The sequence below is a fragment of the Cyrtonyx montezumae genome, unplaced genomic scaffold, assembly GCF_038088225.1.
Source record: "Cyrtonyx montezumae isolate F1298 unplaced genomic scaffold, pur_monq_1.0 scaffold_12, whole genome shotgun sequence".
NCBI classification, from domain to species: Eukaryota; Metazoa; Chordata; class Aves; order Galliformes; family Odontophoridae; genus Cyrtonyx; species Cyrtonyx montezumae.
In genome coordinates this window covers 497,321-522,044 of record NW_027071848.1, presented here as the reverse complement: position 1 = coordinate 522,044, position 24,724 = coordinate 497,321, and the positions used below count along the sequence as shown (strand labels likewise).

At 38.8% G+C, this 24,724-nt stretch overlaps 1 protein-coding gene across 1 annotated transcript in view; it reads right to left on the bottom strand.

Annotated features, from left to right (window-relative positions):
- Positions 1–231: 231 nt before the first annotated feature.
- The window catches only part of EMSY (EMSY transcriptional repressor, BRCA2 interacting), a 38,333-nt gene continuing 13,840 nt past the window's right edge, over positions 232–24,724 (bottom strand). The window contains 14 exon segments of the mRNA XM_065729908.1: positions 232–613; positions 2,209–2,593; positions 2,595–2,710; positions 3,577–4,140; positions 5,373–5,527; positions 8,337–8,492; positions 8,757–8,921; positions 9,823–10,021; positions 10,930–11,103; positions 12,515–12,651; positions 14,111–14,284; positions 15,796–15,945; positions 18,031–18,351; positions 20,226–20,502. Of these exon segments, the coding sequence (XP_065585980.1) occupies positions 419–613; positions 2,209–2,593; positions 2,595–2,710; positions 3,577–4,140; positions 5,373–5,527; positions 8,337–8,492; positions 8,757–8,921; positions 9,823–10,021; positions 10,930–11,103; positions 12,515–12,651; positions 14,111–14,284; positions 15,796–15,945; positions 18,031–18,351; positions 20,226–20,502 (3,168 nt within the window). The 3' untranslated portion in view covers positions 232–418.

The following is a 24,724-nucleotide window of genomic DNA, read 5'->3' as shown; positions in this document are numbered from 1 at the left end:
TCACATGCTATTTAAAAATACAAATATTCGTTACACATTCTCTTCTTTGATGGTGTTTTGCTCAGCAGCTAACAAAAAGACGCAGCAAAATAAAGATCCCTTTTCACTGAAAGCTCTTTCAGTATCTGGGCAAGGGCTTCAACAGCACGGGCTGTAGAATTTGCTGCAGATTTGCTTGTTAACAGTACATTCCACTGGCACAGGATTACTGTATCTCGGTAACTACATCTCTTTTTTTTTTTGGAAACCATTTCTAAGATGCAGCTTTTGCAATACTGTCTCGTTAAAACACACCGATGCTTCAAGGGTCCAATGAACAACTCTAATAGGCAAAGTGCTCTAAGACATCACAAAACAAGGGCATCTGGGATACTCAAATCCCCAGATAGGTTAAAGTGCACTCCAGTGTTCCCATTCCTTAGGACTGTTCAGCAGAACTCTGAGAGGGGCTGGGCTCAGTGCCATCCTCAGTGCTACTGTCCACGTCTTGCTCCACTGCAGTCTCCTCGTCATCGAGGCGCTGACTGGTGAAGTTGTTGAGCTCCAGGAGCCCGCTGGGTTCCACTACCACGTTGGAGCTGGAGTGACAAGGGATGGAATATCGAGGGGTAGTCTGAAAGAAAGAGAAAGATTTAAGCTCTAACATGCACAGCTTTGGCAGGCTAAGGCATCCGAGCAAATGCAGGAACTCATGGAAAAGGGCTATTCAGTTTTCCAAAAGCAATTTTTCCTAGCACGCCTGTTGCAAACATTTGTCAAAGCTTCAGAAGACTCTTTCACAAGGTTAGGTTGTGAAAGATAACATGGGAATATGCTCTGTTTAGGCACTGATCGTGGGCCCAGACCTTCACTAAAGGTCTGCGACAGAACTCCAGCACAACAGCAAAAACACTGCTTTCCACCACCCATTACTCTCCAAATGCAAAGCAAGAGAGAATACTCTTCAGCCTTAACTTCTTACATTTTTATCCAAGACTGGGCATTGAAATATATAGAATAGCTCTATTTCTGGTATATGATACAAGCTCTGACCCTGTTCAGAGCTGCAGTAGCAGAGGCTAAGGAAACAGAATCACAGAATTGTAGGGGTTGGAAGGGACCACTAGAAAACATCTAGTCCAACCCCCCTGCCAAAGCAGGCTCCCTACTTTGGGATCTATGGATCCATGCTATCTATCCTTACGTTTCTTCCTGGTCCAAGAAATTCAGTCTAAATCTTTAAATAATTCAAGACCTGGGTGGTGATTTAACTTCAAAAAAGTAAGTAGCATGCCATGAATATAACCAACACAGATTCTCAAATTATAGAAAACAAAGTAGAAATTTCCTTTTGTCTGTTCAGGAAAATGAGGAATAGGGATTATAATAAAAATGATTTCCACAAAAGCCAAGTTAAGTGCAATGGAAGTTATACAAACTAACAAGAAAAATTTGAACTCTCTGTATGCATTTTTCCCCATCAAAATTATTTCACTGAAACATAACACACAATAAAACCATTTCATTACACACTACCAGTTCTGTAAACATATACACTACCAACTTGTCTACAACAATTCACGCTATAGCACTGAGACCTCAGATAACTGAAATACTTTACCAGTTGACTTTCTGACCATGTATTACATCATAAAATACCACATTTAAGACAGCAGAATCAAAGAAAGAATCAACCATCAGATAGGCAATTTTTCCAAGCATTTAAAGATTTAAAGTAACTTTGTCTTCTAAGTGAAAAGACTGTTTATACACAGCCAACAAACTTCCTTGTGAATCCAGATCTCATTTGCTGAACTCTCCCATCCAGTGAGCAGAACCCCGCCACTTCATTTTTTGCCCAAATTAATTTTATACATGTTAAACAGCATAAAAAAAAATCTAGATCATAGTTCCATGGTAAGCAGCGATGGTCAAGTTTTAACCAATTCAAAGTGAAGGACTTTGTAACAGATGCATTCATTTTCTTAACAGAAAAACAACGGAAGACACTGAGAACACCATGAATGACAGTGCTGGAGAAACTTGAGCTCATTTTAACAAGAGCAACACACTTTGAAGCAGTAATCCATTGCAAGCCTAAGAGTACAAAAAGCAAAAACTGAAGAAAAAAATATATATTTGAACATTGTTCAGTTGCTATCATCACATTAGACAAAGCTAGTTTGCTCTGCTCAACCTTTGCCTTATTTGCCTCTGGTCTTCTCTTACCTGGGTAACAATTTCTGATGAACTCTCTTCAGCTTTCTTTTGTGATACATTCTGAATGTGTATAAACTGGTTTGTTGTAGGCATTCCTTGTGCATCGAGTTTCCTCTCTGTTATAGTAGGACCAACAGCAGGAGGACTTGGACTGGATTCTTTACATGTCTGTTGCTGGGGGATGGAAGTTGCTGTCATCCCTACTGCAGCCACCCTCGGCACCTGGGTACAAGGTGACGACTCTGCTTCGCTAGCAGGTTTACTAGTGGACATAGCCTTGATTTGTGGATCCACTATCACAGTTCCTACATTTGTATCAATCTGAGCTTCCACCACCATAGACATTCTCAAAATGTCTGCTAGTGCTCTCTTCATGGATGCCTGCATGGGAAATAGTAACTGGCAGTACCAGTTTGGGCACACAACTGCCACCTGCTACCTTTGAAACAGGAGGTTGATGCCCCTCAAAAGTTATCTTTGTAACAGTGGATCCTTGAGTTATAATTGGATGCTTGCTGAACCTGAAAATCAAATTTTTGTTGTTCACGTTACACTAGATTATTTTTTTATTATTATTATTGAAAATCTAATCAATATTTCCAGGGACAGTATTGGCACAAACAACATACTTGCTATTAAGAAGACAGCTGAAACTCTGTTTTAACAAAGGAATTAGCAATGAGATGGCAACAGTTAATTGAAGCCTGGGGAAATGCAGCTCTCTGGGCTGCTAGATTTGTAGCAGTGTAATACCACAGCAGCCTCGTTTTCCTTTGGGATTTACATCCCCATGTGGTATTTGTTAACTCTCATTTTCACACAAACTCCTGAAAGGGACAAAGAATTTGTACTTTTCTGGAGTTAAAATACTTTTTTTTCCCATGTTCCTTAGTCATTTCATTTTCCTCTCCCAAGGAAAATGAAGTTACTCCTGTACATGAAAGCCACTGAACTTCAGGAAGATGTAAACTACAAAGGAAGATGTACAATGGAGAGCCTTAGGAGACTGCAGTGTATTCATCTTTATTTCCACAGAAATAAAAAGTGCTATGGGAATGTAAATTAATAATGTGTCATACCTAAAAAAAAAAAAAAAAAAAAAAGAAAGAATAATTAGGGACAAATTCCATGCACCGGTGGTGGCAGAAATTCATAAAAACTGTCCAACAAAACACGTTTGTGAGCTCTACAGATCTTTCCCCTATAACATGTGCTTCTCTTTCCTACTGTCAACCTTCTGAGGGGGGTAATTAATACCAGCAGAATGAGGAGTTCTCTCTTGCCAGGACAAAACACTGCTACAGCGACAGGGTTGGTGTTTAGATTTTTTCCTTGAACAGCGACGTGTATTTTTGCATGCTATCAATATTCCGTTACCTGGCTTGCTGGCTGTTTCTCTGAAGAGGCAGGTAGCTGCATTTGACTCTGGGGGGGCTGGGGTTGCATGTAGATTTTTTGTGCCGTTGGTGCCTGTTGCAGTTTGGGCAGCTGCTGCGTGGTTTTTACTGCAAGCACCTGTACTACAGTTTGCTGTGGCTGCGCCACTAAGGTAGGGAGCTGCCTTTCTTTGGCCATCATGTGGTGTGGGGAGTGCTGTGCATCTGGTTTGGTCTGTGCTTGCTCTTGCTGCAGGGGGGTTAGCTTTTGATGCCTTATAGAAAGCTGGGGCATTTGTGGGAGTTTGTGCTGGATTTGGTCGGCCTGCAGGTGGATTGTCTGCTTCTGCTTAGTCTGGAAACATTGCAGAGTTTTCACTTGCAGTTGAGTCTGTTCCAGCTGCGGCTGACTCAGTTTTTGCTGTTTTTGTGCCTGCGATTGTGTCAGGGCAGATCTGTAGAACAGGCCAGTCTGAGGATCTAAGGTGTCCATCTCTTCCACTTCTCCCTCCTCAGTTCCAAGCTGTTCACTGTGTTTCGTGAACGCAGTGTGACTGCTTAAGGCCTTAGGAAGAAGAAGTTGGAGCAAGTTAGTAAGGTGAAATCTAATTTAAAATAACGCATAATCTTAAACGTAATTTTGGCACTCCAATCTTTCTACAACTGATTTTACTGACTCCCAACTCATATACACCCTTACACAGAATTCACAGTACCTATGTAATTAATACTACTGTCTCCACATTAAAATATGGCAAGTCTCCATGCAAGAACATTAACTGTGTTAGCTGCTCTTCAGGGGAGAGCACGCAGCCCTGGCTTGCATCACACTAGGGTTCAAAACCATTAAACCAGCACGGCAGATAGACACAAGAAAGCAGGGATTGAGAGGTGGTTCAATCACTAGCTTCTCATTAAAATCAGAGTCCATCTCTACAACTTTTCATTGTGCCTCTTGGAAGCCTAGTCATCCTCTCCATGGTTTGTGCTGCAGCTCCTGGAGATGCCCAAAGAAGTGGTGGCTGTACCCCGTCCCTTGGAGATGTTCAAGGTCAGACTGGATGAGGCTCTGAGCAGCTGATGGTGCTGTGGGTGCCCCTGTTCACTGCAGGAGAATTGGACTAGATGGCCTTTAAGGGTCCCTTCCAACTCAAACAGTTCCATGACTCTGTAATTCTCTCTACCTACTAACCATCCCAATGCAGCACAGATTCTCTCTTTTCCTTCCTTCCTCAAAATTTTATTACAATTTTTATTGATCGATCGGTTTTATTTGAGGGAGCAAGAGATTTATATTACTATACTTCGTGTACCATAGTATAAACATACTATTAAGTGACTTCAGAAGGACAAAGCAGCCGACTCAAACATCAGTCAAAAATATGCACTTTGCAGTGGATTTATAATCCCAATACAGCACTGCCCTGTTCCACAGCTGAAGTTGCTGATTCTTCTACACTAATGCCAAAATAACCTGGAACATTGACCCCTACAACACAACAATGCAGAAAAAAGCACCTTGTTGCTCTCAAGAAGATGATGTGTAGACAGCAAGAAGTAATGTGGGAATGACTTTCCATAGTGGCTGTGAATACCTCTTTTACCACTCTCAAGTCTTCCTTTTTAACCCACCATCCTCCCCCATCAAAAACAGGCAACGTTGAACTGTGTTACTCCTTTGCCCTCGCACTTAACATTTCCAGTGACAGCAACACGTTCAGAACAAACCCTTCTCCTGCATCATTCACATAACCTACTGCTGGTTTTACAGACTGTTTGCAAAAGAAAGGGTACAACCTGCTGCATGATATGGGTAATTGCGCCTGTGGAGGATGCAGGGATAGATTTCACCACAACAGAAGTCTGCGTTGCTGTCTGTGACTGAGCCACGTGCTGCAGCAGAGTCCTCTGGGGCTGGGATGACTGCTGGTGGGGTTGGGACCGATGACTAACTGAAAGCAAAGAGGTCAGTGGCACTTCTCCAGAACTAACTGCAGTAACTTCAACTATTTGCTTTGCATTTATCCTTCAGCTGAAAGCATGAGCGAAATAAAGAGCTGAGTACGAAATATGTTTTACTGTACGATAGCTCCAGCTTTTTAAGTGCAGATCTGTTCTGAGAAGCCTCTTAAAATAGCATCTCAGGGGCTCTGCTTTTGTCTCTGATTCCTAAGTCATCACAGTTTGTCCACATCTCCTCTGGTCTCCTTTTCCCAATACACCATTCGCAAACAGAATTTGTACTGTTCTCAGTTGGGTTGTTTTTATATAACCCACACAATACTACACAAATTATTCTGTCTTTACAGGTGCCAAAAGCACCTGCACAACTGACTGCAATTAAGAACAGCAACCCTTGCACAGTGAGTTTCTAACACTGTTAAATCACAAGAAATACTCTCTCGAGCACAAGCTACATTTGCAAGAACAGCAATTAGAAAATGCTCAGCTATTAAGAAAACAAGCAAGGTTGATCAGTAATAGCAGACAAAAATTAGAGACCTTGTCATTGGTCTGTTAGAACAGATACAACTGTAAGTTATGGAGCAATGGTTATGGCTCCATAATTAAATAGTGGACTGACAGAGAAACGATCTGTCGATTAAAAAAAAGCAAAAACAAATAATTCTGTATCGCAGTCACTGAAAAGACATCAATCTGAATTCCATGCCTATCCATACCAACACGTAAATATCTGCTTTCATTAACTTTTTGGTCATACAATACCGAATAACTGAAGGAAAAAAAAGCAAAGTTTATATTCAGTTATAGTATAACTGAAAGTTAAAAGACACCAGTGACCTTGCTGAAAGTTAAAAGGCCAAGTTTTGAATTCACACGACAATTTTGCTTTCCCATTCCAGGAAAGGAGTTGGATGATATCAATACCAGCTTGCATGCTGTGCTAGATCCATCATGGATATCACCCAACAGCTCCTGCACAATTCAAAGCTTCATTTAAAAGTAAAGTTTCTAACCTATGTGGTTGTGTAGATATTCTTCCGAATGTGAACCAAGACAGTGTTGTCTTCCTGAGTCTGCAGACAGACAAAAAACGGTGACACTAAGATGCATGAACTGCTCCCCTCTCTTCACCAGGAAGTACACTCTGAATCCCAGCTCCCATAAAGATTAAAGTGCACCTAATCCTTCCATGGAAGCACATGCAGGAGATTCCACAATCAATTACCAGTTGTAGACTATCATGCTACTGAATTTTCTAGCAGAAAATACAACTGCATGGATGATGACAAACCCCAAGAAGCAGAAATTAAAACAAAAGGAAACTCTGAATTACCTGCGTTCCCTGGCAGTGTTCAGTTAAACTGGGTGAAGGGAAAGGGACAAAAATTTAAGAGCTTTTGTGCTGCAGTGGAGACTGCTGTCAGTCAGCCCACAGCAGCCTGCATTTCCCTGGCAGATACCTGTAAATCATCTCAAGTTTCACCAAAAAAACCCACTATTTTAAGCATTAATCATTCAGGAAAACTTTTGTCTTTAGTACTCCATATGATGAAGAATCTACAGAGATACTGAACTTCATTCCTCTCCCCCAAGCACCCAAAGGGTCCTAAGTTTACATCAGGTTTTGCAGTAAGACCCAGTAACAAACTGAAGTTTGAATAAAAAACAACTATACATGGTATCTATGTCAGTGAACACAACTGACTTGGTAAATCGAGAGAAGCACATGATTTACTGTGCTTCAGAGCTCTATTTAAAAAGGATCCAAGGGAGCATGACTCAAACATTCAAAACCAAAGCTACATACAACAAGTGTTGTTTAAAAGTAACAATAAGCCCCTCCACCCCCAATTTCACACACCTTAAATTTAGACCACAGAAGGGATGGAAGCAAGGGAGAGAGTTTAGGGCAGGAAAATGGAAAATAAAAAGAAATTAGATTGGATATTTAATGGTACAAACACTGAAGTTACAGACACATACTTATTTCACTTCCTCAATACATTCTTGTTTTCATTTTCCAAATAAAGAAAGTAGGTAGATCAACAATGTCGACTTAAGAAATTAAATCAGGAAACAAATAATTGGATCCCCTTGCATGGAGGTGGCTCAAAACTAGGATTCTAGGGGTAGCAGACAGCATCCAGAGAGACATGACACCATTAGGGAGCTGTCCAGTGGAAAGGAGTCATGGGCTGAGACAAAAAGGACATCCAGATAGGAGGATTGAAGTGTTTAAAAAAAGAAAATTATATAGAAGATAAGGGTTGCACCCCCAAATATAATTTCAGTTCAAACAATTTGTTTAAGAAGTGCAAATCTAGCAGTTCAAATCATTCCAGCACACGAAGGAGGACTACAGTAGGAACTCAAACGCACACCTGGCGAAAAACATAGTTTGTGCTTGTAAGCAAGTAAAAATTTGCCAATAAGAATGAAGTTAAAAAAAAAAGAAAGTGTAGTTTCTGTAACTTCATTTTCTAATTCTTCCTTACTCGACATTTTCCCTAAAGACAAGAAGGGCAGCCTGTCCTCACCATCTAATCAGAGGACAGAATATCTGTTTGAGTATAACATCTTGAAGCAAAAATCATTTGTTTCAACTAAAAACACTCTCCAGTGGATGCATTTTCTGCCCTCTCTGCAAAGGGTCTCAGTAGTGGACGAAAACAATCATTTCCTCTCTGAAGAATTGCAGTGAAACAAGTGAAAGAAAACTCCAGCATAAGAAAATTCCAAAAATAAACTCTCCAGAATTCAATTACAAAACTACAATCGACTGTCTTAGCCACTTACCAGTTGTGATGTATTCAGCAACTAATTCTGATTCTACTACAGCAATTGAAGGGCTTTCTGGAGAATGTCTCTTTTCTTGGGTCATCTGTATTGGGACAGCCATTTGGCTCAAGTCAATGGTAGGCTGCCTAGGCTTCGATTCCAACTTCTCCTTCACTGCTTGAAAAGAAAAGAAAAGCAGGATGCATTAAAACAGATCTCCAGTATAAATGGAGCCGTTTAATTTAATAGATTTTGTACATAATATAACTGTTTCAAAAGAGCTTTTATAGAGTAAAAAAGAAACAGAAGTTGATTTGAGGTAAGTGCTTTTCAATTCCAAGACTTATTGCAAACTGCTGTTTAAGCAAGTAGCAGCTGAGTGCTCTGAAGTAATCCTAACCAACCACATGTGTATAAAGTAATCCTAACCAACCACACCTGTTGTCTGCTGAAGTTCTAGCAAAGCTTTTATCGTGGAAGTAGCTGATTGAGATTCACTGGATACATCCTGGTAAATTATTGTAGGGCTGGTGTCCACAGCTATTTCATGTTCTGACCAATCTTGACTTCTTGAAGCAATTACATGGACTACAGGCTGAGAATCTGCTGACAAAGAACACAAGGCACATGGAGTCATCATGGAACCAAGTGGGTTGGAGGTCTCTTGCACAACATCTTGCTTGAAGCAACAGTTGGGTTCAAAATTAAACTACATTAGCCATTATTCTTTAGCTATCAATACTTTGACAAGGACGTAAAGTCTCACACTTCAATGCTTTTGTTTAGTTTTTAATTACAAGGGACTCAAAGTAAAACACAACTGATGTTATCAAGTTCTCATATTTCTTAGTTCATTATTAAAGCTTTAATAAATCAAAGTTCAGCATGTCTCTTTGTATGGTGAATTTACCTTGAAGGTTTTTAGCAGTTCTGATTATCAACATGCATACAGTATTCTGAATTTGCACTGCCTTTATTTTGGTGAGGTTTTGAAACTTCAATCCTTTTTTTTTTTTTTTTTTTTTTAACTTTATTGAAAATGACAGTATAAACCAGAAGTTATGGTATTATACAAAAAAAGTTACTGGTTGATAAATAAATGTGTTTTACTAGGAGACATTTCCTTTTATTTAATGCAGTGATACACCCTATGGTCACTTCAGAAGAAAGGTTGAGTTTTAGTTATTATTTATCCTCTTCTTTCACATGAGAAGCTGCATCTGAATCAGAATTTGAAGCCACAGTGGCTGTACCCTACACAATCAGTATAAGAGCAAGTCAGAGCCCAGTAAGGAAATATTATTTATACTTTTCACAAAATATAACAATATTTCTATTAAATAGCACACAAAAGATGAATAAACCCATAAGGAAAATGACAGTGACACTCAGTGACTACAGACCAAGTGAAGAACTGTGCTGAAGGAATACACTGAGCTATATGAAGCTAATTAGCAAGTTTGGGAGAAACTCCACTCATATTTTAGGAAACACTGATATGTACCTTGGGAGCTCTGAGAGGACTCTGTAGAAGAAGAGCTGCTATCAGTGTAGCTTTGTGGTTCTTCTTTCACTTCTGGAAGAGATGAATTTCCTGTCTCTGCTACCCTTGATGCCTGCTGTAATGTTTCAGTTACCAACTGCCTAGTTTGTTCACTCACAACTGTTGCTTGAAATGTCACTGGCTTTGGCTTTATGAGGACCTAGTTAGAAAGACAGATTGCACACAGTAAGAGCACTCATGAAAACAGATCTGAGCAATAAGAGAACAGTGTGCCACTAAAAGAGATCTACGTACAAGACTTAGACAACATTGATAACTTGCTATAAGAAGTCTACCTGTAAATTCAGCAACACTGAGTGTTAAACCATGAAGTCCCAGTAAATGGCACTGCACAGGAATGTATTTCTCAGTAATTTTGAGCACTTAACATAATAAAGCACTAAGCAGTCATTCTTTGCAGCTGGTTACAACGGTGTGGACAAGAGAAAGCTAGATAAGTGAGCTGGAACATGCACTGCATTGGTAAGGACAAACACCTCTCTTCCTTGGCCCATGTCTTGAATGCTCAAGACACACAAAATATTACACCTGCTATTAGTTCTTCCATATGCAAATAGCAACCAGAGAAAAAAGTTGAAACTGGGAGTATCCAGACAAAAGCCAGATTCTCTGTCTACAGCCCTGCCAACAACACAAGGCTGCAGGGGAAATCTGAAAATACATCAATGATAGAACAACTTCAGTAAGACTCTCGAATCTGACACATGACCTGTGTTCAGTTTCCACATCTTTTAGATGATCTAGTCATTAGCTCTGAGACTAAAAAGAGCCCTCCAGAGCCATGACCAGACATTTTAAGTTTCAGCTATGTAACAGGCTTAATAATTCAACTTGCTCTAATGCCTCCATGAATAGCTAACAAGTGCCAACACTGTGCTCAAGAAGCCAGAATCAAGGCCACCTCATTACTCCTTACGTCTCATTCCCCATAGACACATTCTGCATATATTAAATCTCACAATAGTTGTGGCAACACAGTGAAAAATGATCTATTTCCCGTTAAAATTTAGGGGTACATTTCAAAACAGAAATGGGTCCTCACTGTACCTGCGTTTTCCCTTGCTGACCATAAACAATTTTAGTTGGGATGATTTTGGTGGCTGGCTGGACCGTGGACCCTATTCCTTTTGGCTGTGTAACAATCATTTTTGTGATGGGTCTCGTGGCAGTGATGATAGCAGGTTTTGCTCCTGCTGGCACTGCCTGAACAGTTTTCTCCCCCTGTAGAGAAGTCAAAGTTTACAGGTTAACTGAGTGAAGTTCTTCAAAGAGACCCACTTCTCTAAAAAAATACACAGTTATTGGTGAGTGTGTGTACCACAATATCAACCTATTGCTGTTAGAACTAGATGTATTTAATACAAAGAACATCCAAAAATAATTAAAAAAAAAACTATGGCTTTAAATGGAAAAACTACCAAAATCCTCTGTTCCATTACTTTATTTTTTGAGCTGCTCTGAAGGTTTGAATAAAGAGTAACTAAACAACACTGAAGTTTCTTGAAGTTGCTCCAAAGAATTTATCTAAGTCGAAACCTTCCTCGCATCTTTTGCAAATGTTTTTTTTTAAAGCCTCTTATTTCTGTCAACACTTTGGCAAAACATCTATGAAACTCAAATTGAGATGCTAAAAATAAATGATATAAATACAGAACTGTGTTATCCTCATGCCCAAGATATTAGTTTAAAAAGTCATAATTAAAAGTTCATTTATTTTGAAAATATAACTAGACTCCTGATAGCTTAAGAACAGCATGAAATTGAGCATGCTTTTTTAGTTCTGCACAGTAACAACTACACGAGGAACCATGTTAGTTGCCAGTTCTCTCAGTACTTCTACCCATTCCCATCAAGAAGATGGAAATTCCAACAACTACATATATGTATTTCCAGAATTATCATCACATTCTGGTGTCTCCTGCTGTGTAACATCATGAGATTCCTATTTGCATGTACATATAGCTTTAGGTTTTGTTCTTAAACTTAATATAGAAAAGTTGAAATCTTCAAAAAAAAATTTCCTGAGAGGTTTTAAAAAGACTCCTGCTGAACTACACAAGTAAACTTAACAAGGCTGCAAGATTAAAGGATTAAATCTCACAGTTCTAGCTAAGAACAGAAAGCAGATTCGTCACATGCAAAGGAAAATCCAGCTGCATCTAGAAACTTGATTCTGTTTTTACTACTCATCATGTTATTCAAGAACTACATCACTACACAACACTCAGGAGCAGGAAATTAAACATGGTACCTTTACTGCAAAGGAACAGCTTATTTCTGCCCAAAGGACACACATATGGAAATGCAAGCTTGTAAAGGCCTAAGGTTCTCATTAGAGCACTAAAAGGTTAAGATTCTACTCCTGCTTAAATCTTCAGGGTTACTAACCATGTAACTGGAAAAAAAGGGCAACATCATTTAATTCTGGGAACAATCCCAGCTTGTTTTGAAGATCTTTAATAATCTGAAAAATATATTTGTTCTTCTAATATCCCTGACATTAAGGCGTGCTGTATACGCTAGAAAGCTCATGCAAAATTTGCTTTTAATTGGGACTTTAGCAGAAAGAGCACAGCAGCTAGCACAATCTGTCATTTGGCAACAGATCTTTAGAGTTGAAAGTCTTACTTACCCCAGCATTCAACAACGTTGTGACAACATTTTTGCCAGGAAGTCCTTGAATTGTAGTTCCTTTTCCAGTAGTCTTTTGCACAACAATCACATTGGGTTTGGATGTCATTGGAATTGTAGTGATTTTGGTTGTAGTCCCTAAATTTTAATGAGAAAAGAAAGAATGTGAAGTTTAAACCATTTATATTTCCTTTCACTTGAGAAGTTGGCTGCATAGGGATCACTGTATTTACATCCTAGTGCACAAGAAAGCATCTGGAATGGGAACTTCTGTCACCCAACTCAATACATAAAGATCAACTGCTTGCTCTACAAATCTTTTAACCACAGTCAATACAGGCATGTACAGGACAAGAGCAATTCATTCTGTATTAGAAGAGACAGCTTCTTCTCATGAATTACAGAACAGACTAACGCAGGTTTCTTAGGATAATACATCTAACTTCTCAAAAGCAAGAGTTAGGGGAGATAAGTGCAACACTAACACTCAAGTCAAGGTCCTACCTGTACAGATAAGGGTTGACTTAGATGACTTCAGCAGAAGAACCTATATTTTATCAGTAATAGCTCTCTAGCCAAGAGAAAGGCCATCACTTCCTAGAATTGAGCTGCTGCAATATAAATGACTAATAATGGACTGAAGAAAGAAAAGAAAATGAAGAAAGATATGCTATTGTGTTACTGTTAAAATCAGATCTTCGAAGTTGAGTTCCTAATCATTTTTATTGTTAATTATTTTAAAGAGCTGTGTTGGCTATTTCTCTTCCTCTCCCTGTATGTAGTAAGATCCATTCCCTGCATCAGGTAATCCAACCTGAAGTAATGGGCAATGCTGGACCACCCTCTACAATCTGCAACAGTACACACACTGATATTTATGTCATTAATGTTATCAGACTGCCACTTCAATATCTACTCAGACAGCTGTTTTTTTTGTTGTTGTTGATTTTTTTTTTTACCACCTCCACCACTTTCCTTTTGCAGAAAGCACTACTCAGGCATCACAGCTACAATCCCAAGAATTCCCCTAATTACTTTCTACCCACTAGTCATGCCTACAGATGCTTCATTATAAACTTTGTAAACCATTATCGAGACCAAGTAAGGGCTTCCCTGCAATAGCTGCTGCTCAGCAGAACAATAATACTCACTTATGCTTATAAACTCATTAGTCTATCTAGAAATCTCCTCAGGAACTCATCATACCTGCAACAGGATAAAGAAGCTATTGTATTAGCCCAAAATAAGAAATTGGGATTGGAAAAATTGAGGTATCTCTACCAGATCATGCTCCAGGGTGGCTTTACCACAGTCTCTGCTGTGCCATTTAGTGCCAGGATCTGGCTGGTGATACTTTGGGTCTCTACTAAGAACCAGCAGCTTGAGCTCTGAGTTACCTAGGGATAAAAGAATCCATACCTTCTATCCACTATTTATCTTCACTTTCAGCTGTTTTTCTTCTGAGTTGACCTCTCCAATAAAAGTCCTAAATATTACTTAAGCATGCAACGCACAGAAAAGCCCTGAACAGTCTGAGCAAGTGTAGACTTGCTTGTGAATTAAGTCGTAATAAAAACAAAACAACTCATATGCCTACCAGAAACAATATTACTGCTGATAATCTTGCCTCCCAGCGTAGCCAGTGATTTTGGTACTACTGTAATGATGCTACCACTTGTGGTTTTCACGTAAGTTGCAGCCCCTGGTGTTCCAGCCATCCGAGCACCTATTGAGGGGCTAACTGTTGGCCGTGTGTATGTTGCTTGAGTTCCTGTGTTAAAGAAAGAAAAGCAACAGAAGTTTGCTGTTAAAACACAATTCCCTATGATTTATAAGGTTGGGGGAAAAAGCAGTTATGTTAGAAGAAAAGCACTAGATTGTATTTAAAGAGACCCTATACTGCAACTTATTACTACCCCTTGTGAACCTACAGGTAGTTCCTAAACACGCAGAGCAATGTTCAAGTATATGCTGTCCTTAAATTAGTAAAGAGTTCTGTGAAATATTGTACCACATGTTCTGTGACTGACACATTTTAATTCACATCCTCATCCCCAAGATTTTACTTTCTAACAGACACATAGATCCAACCTGAACATTTGCCACTTACTCCACTACAAGCCCAAAATTAGTTCTCTGATGAAACTATGAGAACTGATACCTTTTCCAACCCCTACAATTCTGTGGTTCCTCTTGAAGAGGCCTAGACTCCCATTTTGCCCATGAGACAAATAATGTAGAAACACTAGCAATTACTTCCCTTAGAGATACATTTAGACCCCAGTGTAATTTACAATGATACCACAATTGTATAGACTAAGCATTCAGCTAAAACCTATTTTATTCTTCGTGCTCAGAACAGAATAAGATGTGAGTACACAGAACAACATGCTCAAAATAATAACAGGAGTCAATAGCTACACTAAAAACACAATTTCGCCCTGCTTGTACTGCTGCCAATAACGAGCTACAGACATTAACTGCTAAACATCACAGAGAAAACCAACTTGCTGCACCAAGAAAGCCCTAGGTTCAAATCTAAGAGAGCAGAACAAGGTTAATACCAATTAAAAGAACTGCAAAACTTATTCTTTTTTATATGCTTGGAACTGTCTGTGCAAAGCTAAAGATTGTTGGTTTCTTTTAGCTATCATTAAACATTAACATAAGCTGATATTCCCAACTCGTGCTAAAAGTACAGAAAACTGGGATAAAGCTGCTTTGCACATTTCCCCCATACAAGCTTATAATTTGCACCATCTGTATTATTCCTGATCTTCAATAAATAAGAGAACACAAATACAATTAGATCTCCAGAAAAAAAAGGGATTTTAAAATTCACTTTATTGCCCTTTTTATAAATTCACTGCAAGACTATGAGCAAGTCATCTGTCTTTTAAAGTCCATGAATGTGAAATAGAAATGATAATGACCTACCTACCAGAGGCACCTAAAAAAAAACAAACAACAAATGTAAACTGTCTAATGTATGGTGCTACAGAAGTGCAAAGTATCAGTGTAAATTGCAATAAAATAAAAAAATAAAACACTTTTTGAAATCAACTCAATGAGGATGGAATTTTCATTGTTTCCTGCATTCATTCAAAGAGGAATAAAAGCACTCAGCTAAAATCCTTATCTAGCATGATTATCCAGGTCTGTGAATGTGATGATGTGCTCACTGTTTACAAGAGGGAAGTGTTTTTTCCCCCTGGTAAATCATGTTTTGCTACCTGCATGCCTGGGTTTACCCTCCCTTCCCTTCTCAGAATCGTAACTTACCAGTGGGAGTAGTGACCAGTTTAGTTGTCATGACAGTCCCATTACTGCTAACCACCATAATAGGTGAATTGCTACTGCTGGGCAATGCCGCTGTAACTGGTTTGGGAAGGATTTTACTGAGCTGCACCTGTTGAGTGATTATTTTAACACCTAGGAAAGGAGAAAGGTTACTGTTAAAATACAGGCACGAAAAGTTGCTTTCTGAAATGCTTTCTCAGACCGAGCCCTAGTGGGCAGGTAGCCTCACAAGGCTTCTATTCTGAGCCCGTATATGATTATGAAAGTGGTTTTCCTTTTTCTTGGCCTGTTTATTTTTTAATTGTTTGTTCACTGTTCTGTGGGTGATTTTTTTTTTGGGGGGGGGGGGGGGGGAGGTTGATGGTTCAGTTTTTTTGTTCTTTTTAAGATTTCTTTGCAAATAAGATAGTCATCATTTTCGCTTTCATGTGCCTGTTTCAGTTCCTAGTGACTCCCACTGAGTCACGGGATTGCATTCCACCCCTGATTTATTTCACTGATTTTTAAACTTCTCAGATTCATGACTCAAATACAACACATTTCCCAGGCCAACAGGTTACAACCGATACCAAATTGTTCCATCTACCATGAAGTATCTAAAAGGGAAAGTTCTTCATGAATTTAGACTGTAAGCTTTAATGTCTTAAACAGCCCAGTTGAATTTCATCCTTACGAATACACAAAAAAGTTTCCTGCACAATCAGTATGGATGGGTGTAAGTAAACTATTGTCTCTCCTCTTGAGTGGTTATCTTGACACTGAGAGGATTTGGGCTGAAATAAACTCGGGAGTAGAAGTAGCAAGGATGGGGACACCTCATTATGACAGTGATTTTGCTCACTTTCACTCAGTTACTGTAGAGGAATGGGATCTGCAAGATTCACTTCTCAGCTGCAAACCAAAAGATCACTGTCGTCTGTTCAAAAGTACATCCAGACTGCTTGTATCTCAGGTGGTCAAGTTCCACGTTGAGATTCCACTGCGTTGGTCAAATGCTACACAACACCCAGCCTGAGTTAATCCCAAGAGAATCCAGGCATTTGTATTTCTACACAAATGTTTGTAGGTGAGCAATTTTCAGGCCAAGAAACATCCTCCAAAGATGTGTGCTTCTTCTTTGTTGACTATAAGCACAGTACAAAGCAAGTAAGCTTTGTCAGTCAGGAAAGAAAAACTGAAGCCTTTGCATCATCCAGACACAACACTGGATAATAAGCCAAGCCCTCATGAAAATCAATTCACAGCTACCAGGGAGAAGAGGCATCAAACGGCATTTCTAAAGAAATTTCAACTAAAAAGCACTCTGAGCCCAAAACCATAGTAAAAGGCACAGAGCAAAGCTCTTACTGAGGTGTTGTTTAGTAACTGGAGGATGGAGATGTCCTATTTGTCTCCATTTTTTTCCCCAGGGCAATGGTGTTTTAATCCAAGAAGTTTACTAAATAGCAGGGGTAGGAGAGATTGTTTCTTCATTCCATAGCTTGTTTTAATTTTTTCTTTTTTAACTAAATAGTACAAACAAAATAATAATTTTACCAATCGCATTATTGAGATATGGTTTTAAAAATACTTTGCACTTTTATAGCACTTCTTGTTTATTTTAAATTGGTAATTTTGCAAGCATTAATTCTTACCATGTCTCACTAAGAACTGTATTTTACAGTAGAGTAAAGCCAAGGAAGAAAGATTATGCAACTTGCCCAAAGTCAACTGAATGAATCAACGTTACAAAAATAATTAAGATCAACTCCCAGACTCAGATCTAATTGTATTTTTGCTGTGACAAGTACCTCAAAAATAGATTTCAATTTCTGGACCACAAAAAAGAATGGAAGCACAGATTAACTTTTGTTTTTTCTCCAGCTGATACAGCAGAACAGCTCTTGGCTCTTCAGAAAACCAGTGTCTTCATGTTTCAACTAAGATACTTTTCAAGATAATTACCTACCTTTCAAAGAGTAATGATACAACAGTTACTCCTAAAGCACGGTCTGCAATACCTGAACCAAACAAGAAGTATGACAGAATCGAATTCAACTATTATTAGCTGACAACATTATAACATCCTTCTCTACTACTTAATTTTGAAATACTGTCCTTAAGCAATTATGCCTTCACAGCTCCCTCTCTACATCTGGGACAGAATCTGGCCCTGCTTTCTTGAGGTTCGGGGTTAGACCACAGTAGGCAATATGACTCAAGATTAACTCCAACTACCTGATTCCTGTTTGATCTGAATGGTGGGCTTGATGCCAGGTGGAAATTGAGATTGCTGTGGCTGCTGTTGAGCTACAGAAGACTGTGCCAGCTGTTGCTGCTGTGGCTGCTGCTGTTGCTGCTGTTGCTGTGGCTGCTGCTGTTGTTGCTGCTGCTGTGGCTGCTGCTGCTGCTGGGCCTGCTGCATTTGGTGTAGTTGCTGCTTGGGGGACTGCTGATGCTGTTTGGGAAACTGTGCTAAGATCTGTGTTGGATTCCCAACCAAACCTTTTGGGGAAGGTAGTCTGGTAGAGGCTACTTTAATCGCCGAAGTAGATACACCTGCAAAAGAATAAATGTTTTGAGATTTAGCAGTGCAATATGAAAGAAAAATATGATTTCTTTATATATAATACTCTTCTGTTTGAACTGCCTTTACTTCTGAAAGATGCTAATAAATACAGAGCAGTTAAAAATAAATACCACTTGTGCGAGAAATGCTGTTCAGTGTCACAGGAACTTTAAACAGATTTTCAATGTGACAGTAGAATATCTTCAGGCAGGTAACACAGAGACCACAATACTAGCCTATTTCCTGCACCTTTTGTAGTACAAATAGCTTCACAAATCTATTCAGAGCCAGATCAATAAAGCAAAATATTTATAGTGGGAAAAAAAAATCAAGACTGGAACAAGCTAGGGATATGGGAATGACTACCATTATAAGGCAGTATCTGCTAGTGAAAAAAAAACCACTATCTTACAAAAATGAATCAAGGAATGGTATGTGATTTAGAAAACTGTGGAATGTTTTTTTCTGATGAAAGGTTAAACAATCTTACAAGTAATAAAGTGATGCAGACTGATAAAAAAATCTTCCAAATACATAAGCATTTAGATTATTTCCTTGCACAGCTAGCATAGCTGTCAAAACATTTCCAGCAAATTTGGGCTTTATCTCAAATTCTGTACTGCACATCCATAAGCAGACAAATTCTGTGCCTTACATTGGCAATTTTCAACCACGTCCCTGCTGAAGTGGAAGGCTTTAATATCTCTAATTTTTCTCTACAACTATAGACAGCAATTATACTAACAGTCGTAACAACCTGCAATCAATCTAAATCAGCAACCCTCTTCTCACCTATGAGCTTCTCCCTTTTCTCAGTCAACTGTTCTTGTTCACTGATTTCATTTCTCCTCAGTGGGAGCCACTATCAGTTTATCACAATGTTTCATCAGTTCCTTCTGTAATTACATTGAATCTTTAACCAGTATAAGTTACTTTAGAATTGTAGCTGCCACTTCCAAGATCAAATCAAATTAAAATCCACAGTTCAATATGAAATTCTGCTGTAAACTCTTACGCTCTGTAGATTACTGATCTACCTCGAGGAGCAGAATAACAGAAGCAATATGGACTCCTGAACCCTGATTTGGCAGTACAACTTGGTGTGGAATGGAGAAAGAATAGAAAACAGAGACCAGGAAAAATGCTACACAACATTTGTTGCTGTCAGAAACAGTAAATGATTGCTGAGGTCCTTCCATTCACTCATAGCTACCCACCCAAAGAGTCAGCCAATGGGCATAGAGTTGAATCAATCATGCTAGCAGGCATAGACACAACTAGAAATCAGCAACTTAGATTTTAAATTCAGGCCCAATCAGATATTAAGGACCTGAAAGTTAAGCTGACAATAAAACACGTAGATAAAAATATATAAGCCTTTTTTAGAATACTTTTTAATACTTCAGCAGTTTTACAATACTGGGTATGTCAAGAATAAACTTAACTTACTTGGTGTTAATTTTGCATGCTTCTGTAAAGTCATTAAGAGAAGCAATCAATATGATATTCAAATGATATTGGAAATACCCATTCTTCATGAATCAGATAGAGCTCTCTAAAGACACTCATTCTGGGGCACTGTTTTAATACCGAAATGTTTTTTCCAAACCAAGAGTTCTGCCACACTGCCTCACCACATTCTCTTTAAGAACTGAATTTACACATCAGTGGTTGAAGAGAAAAAGAGCTGTGCCCAGCAAAAATTCCTCTGTTGTACCTTGGATTAGTTTCATCAGTGGAGTTTTTGTTGTTCTCCTCTTTTGAACTCAGCACATGTAAACATAAAGCACATCTCTATGCCGTAGTCAAAGCAAAGCCTAACTTGTGAGTGAAAAAGCTCTTACACACAGTGTTTCCAGCATACCTTGTGCTACTGTTGACATGACCACAGAGGGCGTTGACGATACCACAGCTGTCACAGCAATTGTACTTGCAGTACAGGAGGGAGTGGAACAGCTACTGCTGCTGGTGCTACTGCTGACCAAAGAGGACTGAGAAGCAGTAATGACCACTGGTTGTTTCTGAGTAGTTGAGGCGATGACTGATGTCGGAACAAGTTTTGTAACTGCTGCATAGTTGTGGGACTTGGAAAGAATGTTGGGTACAAAAGTAGAGCTTGGAGATGTGGTTACTATTATCACCTGGAAAGAGAAAAAAGAAAAAAAAGAAGAAATTCATGTGTTCTTTGCACTTATAAAGAGTATAAAACTTCAGTAACGTATTGGTGCATGAGTGTTTAGTTCTGTTATACATGTTTATCAAGACCCTTTGAGAGTGTCAGTCATGTCTGTTGGCAATTAAAAGTTTCCCTTAGTTTGAAAAAACAGTTACAACATTTCCTTAGAAGGTTTTTTGTTCTTTTGTTGGTTTTTTCCTTTTTTTTTTTTTTAAGATGATTCTACATTAATTAGATAGCAATTGCTTGTTTGAAGGCAAACAGACAGGAATTAAATAAAGTGCTTGGGTTCAGTTGACCAAGCTAGGGAGCCTGAAGCCCATTCTGAACAAAGCAGCAGGGAGTTCAAGCAAGTTTTAAACATTATTCTCCCTAATCTAGTGCAAATATCAAGAAATGGCAATGAAGAGAACAAAAAATGTATTTTTCTCTTCAACAACTAACAGTTGCTGAGTCTCTAATGAGAAATATTTTTGATCCACAGGATGCAAGCAATCAATATTTCATCAGTGAAAAACCTGTCCTAGGTTCAGAAACAATTTCTGTTTTAATTAGAGTCTTCAGCAACAAGAGGTTCTTTCATATCTGCCTGAAAACAATTTGTCTGAAGATGGTAAGCATTACCCCAGTACCCATCTTCACTTACAAGCCCATGATCTGATTTGACATTGATGTACATAGAAAGAGGTCTGTCCTTATGCAACTGACCTAGAAAACTACCCATCTCTTATTTTTTTTTAACACAGGAACTACTTATGTAAGGAGGTTTGTGTTGCTCTGTTTACTCCTACCTCCTTGTATTTACAAACACACAGTAATAATAGAAACATACAGGACAGAAATTTAACACATTCAGTTTGTCATGCAAGTACTTCAAGAAAAGGTTTCAATAATCCAATTATCCCCACATCATTTATCATAAATCTAGACGTTTAAAACCTAGTGATGATTTCATAGAACAAAATCAAATAGAAAAAAAAATGGTACATAAGGAGGAAATAAAATCTTGGCCAGAGCAAATTTCAAGTCTCATACTACTTCCCAGTGCTACTGAAACCTTGCTCAGAATTGATGGAATGGATGGAATCAAGACAGCAAATTTCACCACCATGGTTGCCTCTGCCTCTCCTTTCCCCACCACTACATCTACTTTTATGATCCCTGCTACTTAACTCAGTTTTTAAACATTCTGACCTGAGGAAAACCAAAACTTTACTACCTCCACCAATGATAGCACATTAACCATACCTCACCACCACCTAAAGGACACATTTTCCAAACTACAGCTTTGCCTCCTTATTTCTTACTCCAGGAAGAACTTTTTTTGCTGTGCCACCCTTATTTTTGCCTTCAGCCTATCCTCAGTTTAATCAAACACTTCTGAAACTGCTCCTGGGCTGTGGCCAAACACACATGCTGAACACTACACAAGCCCAACTTTGGTACTAATCTTAAAAATGAAAAGATCCTAAGGTATGACTCTGGAGTTTAATTTTGTTTCTTACGCAGTCAGACAGCACTAAAACTAATTTAAGTTTTTGAATATTAGGGCCTGCTCCATTCCATACAGGATAACTAATTTAGGAGCAGACAGGACAAGTTGCAGCTAATAAAGGAAAATTATTCACGTTAAACTTCCTACACAATTCCTAGTGCAATAAGAGAACTTCAGCACCTCAGCTAAGTACAGGCATGTAGGATGCATCTGGATATAATTGCAACTCCTGAACAGTGTTGTTCTTCATTCAAAGCAAGAGGTAAAACCAACAGTTTGAGGTTATCACGTAATAACACTTTGTTTAATCATGCGGGAAAAACTCCTGTCAAGTATCACAGTTCAAAATCAATTGCTAATTGTGACTAAGCAGGTTTGTATCTCTATGTTCTGCTGTGTTAAATCTGGGAGAAGAAATGCAATGATGATTAGTGATCTTACTGCATGAAATATAACCAGAAAGCAGAATTTTTTGATTAAAAAAAATACATATTTTGAAACTTAAATCACAACAATGAAATACTATTATTTTCACACATTCAAACATTCAATGGCATGGAGGTGTGCCAGGGGAAGGCCAGGCTGGATGTGAGGAAAAGGTTCTGCTCCAGTGGGTGGTGGGCATAGAACAGCCTGCCCAGAACAATGGCCATGGTCTCGAGCTGCTGGAGCTCAAGGACACAGGGTTTGGGTTTTGGGTGGTTGTGTGGAGCCAGAAGCTAGACTCAATGATCTTGTGGGTCTCTTCCAACTCTGGATATCCTGTGATTACATGTTAACTCATCACAGGTAGCAGAACTGTACCACATCTTTCTACAGCAGAAAGACTGACAAGTGACAAGTAGCCTTTTCTGATTTTGTTAGGGTTGAGATATAAATTCCTTACATTCACTGAAATTAGTCCTATCAGCTCTATTTTGAGAAACATCAAACCTAGTTCCTGAAGAAATAAATGAACCAAACTGTCAGAAGCTGAAGCTAGATTCCCTCTGTGTCCCAGACAGAGGATTTTATTATAGGAAGAGAAGCCAGAAATTGGAGCTGTGACATTATTAGTTGTTACGGCAAGTCTTTCTCCAACCCACTGAAATGTCAAAACAATTCTGAAAGCTGGCATGTAGAAACTAAAAATTTCATTCATATCCAAGAACTCATACCCAGCTGCACTTGTTTAAAACGTTGCAGTTCCAATTTGAGTCTAACAAGTCTGTCATTTAATTTAAAACTACTAAGAGGGATTTCTCCCACCAAATTTATCCGGTGACATATTTTAGTATACCTAAAGCCAACGAAAGAGGGCAGCACAACAAGTTCAGACACCAACACTGCTATGGCTCTCCAGTGAGACAAATGATTTTCCCATCATCACTGCAGACAAGCAAGATACACTATGCAAACTAAGACCTAAAATTTCCCGGTCTGAATGAAAAGATTCTACCAACAGTTTTTTCCTTTTGCAGGTTTAGCACACTCTAGCTTTAACTACCATTCATATTTAATATAACACTATAGATGCTTAGGGTAAAGAAAATTCTTCCTGCACAAAGGTGAGTCAAAGAGCAGCAGGCTAGGTAGGTTAGTCAGGCTCTAAGTTAGCTGTGTGTTTGCTTCAGTGAATGTAGAAGGCTTTGTTCAGTGATGTATGCTCACTCACAGATTTCTATGCATGTCTTCTGAGGTGAAGATTGATTAAGGATGCTGTCAAAGAACAGTAAATCAAGTGAAAACAAAAACAAAGAACTTGGAAATGGAAAAAGGCCAGAAAGCAAGTTCTTTATAACACATTGCTTCAGTGAAATGGTCCTTGTTTTTAAAGTTTCCAAAATCAGGACATGGGAACTTTGCTAAACCAGTGATAAAACGAATAACAAGACTAAAGAAGAAACACCATGTGAAGGTTTGAGTTCAAGTATCAAACTCTCACAGTTGGAAAAAACTAAAATAAAATAAAAGCTTGTTAGGCTGATTGTAGGCTGGCTACTGTCAGAATCAAGGCCAAATTCTTTTTTTTTTTCCTCTCACAAGCCTTAATTAGTAACTGCACAAAGAATTAACTCAGTCTGAGGCATTAATCTTTTTTAAACCTTAAGGACAAAAAAGCAGACAGATCTGAAATGCACTGGTAAGCATGGGAAAGTAGTCATGCAACAGATCAGCCACACAAAATCCAAGTCCAATAACATGTTTCAATATGGATAAATCCACATGCTGCATTCTCACAAAACCTGGGCATACTCAGCTGAGAGAATGAAACTGATTTGACCACCATAATGCTGTTAATGTAGAATGAGAAACTGCACACTAGAACTGAAAGGAAAATAAAGCCCTCCCCAGTCTCTATCAGCTCCAAGAGCAAATCTTACAGACACCCAGAACGAAGTCTCTACACAAAAGGCACAGCAAGGGAAAGCCTGTGGCACCTCTCCTGGAAATCTACTACTGCAAAGAATAATTATAAGTAAGGAAAATAGAAATAAGAAAGATTACCTTTGACCAATAGTTGTTACCATCTGAAGGCTGTTCAGTGGCCTATGTGATCCAGTTCTCAGTGGATCAGTGTCCATATCACAAAACCCAACACCACAAATGGTACTAACTGGCAACCTTGTTGGCAGTCTCACCAGAGAGGCCAAGAATTGAATGAGCATGGAGACTGAATCCCCTCTCATCCCTAGAAGTGGTCCCTTCAGGT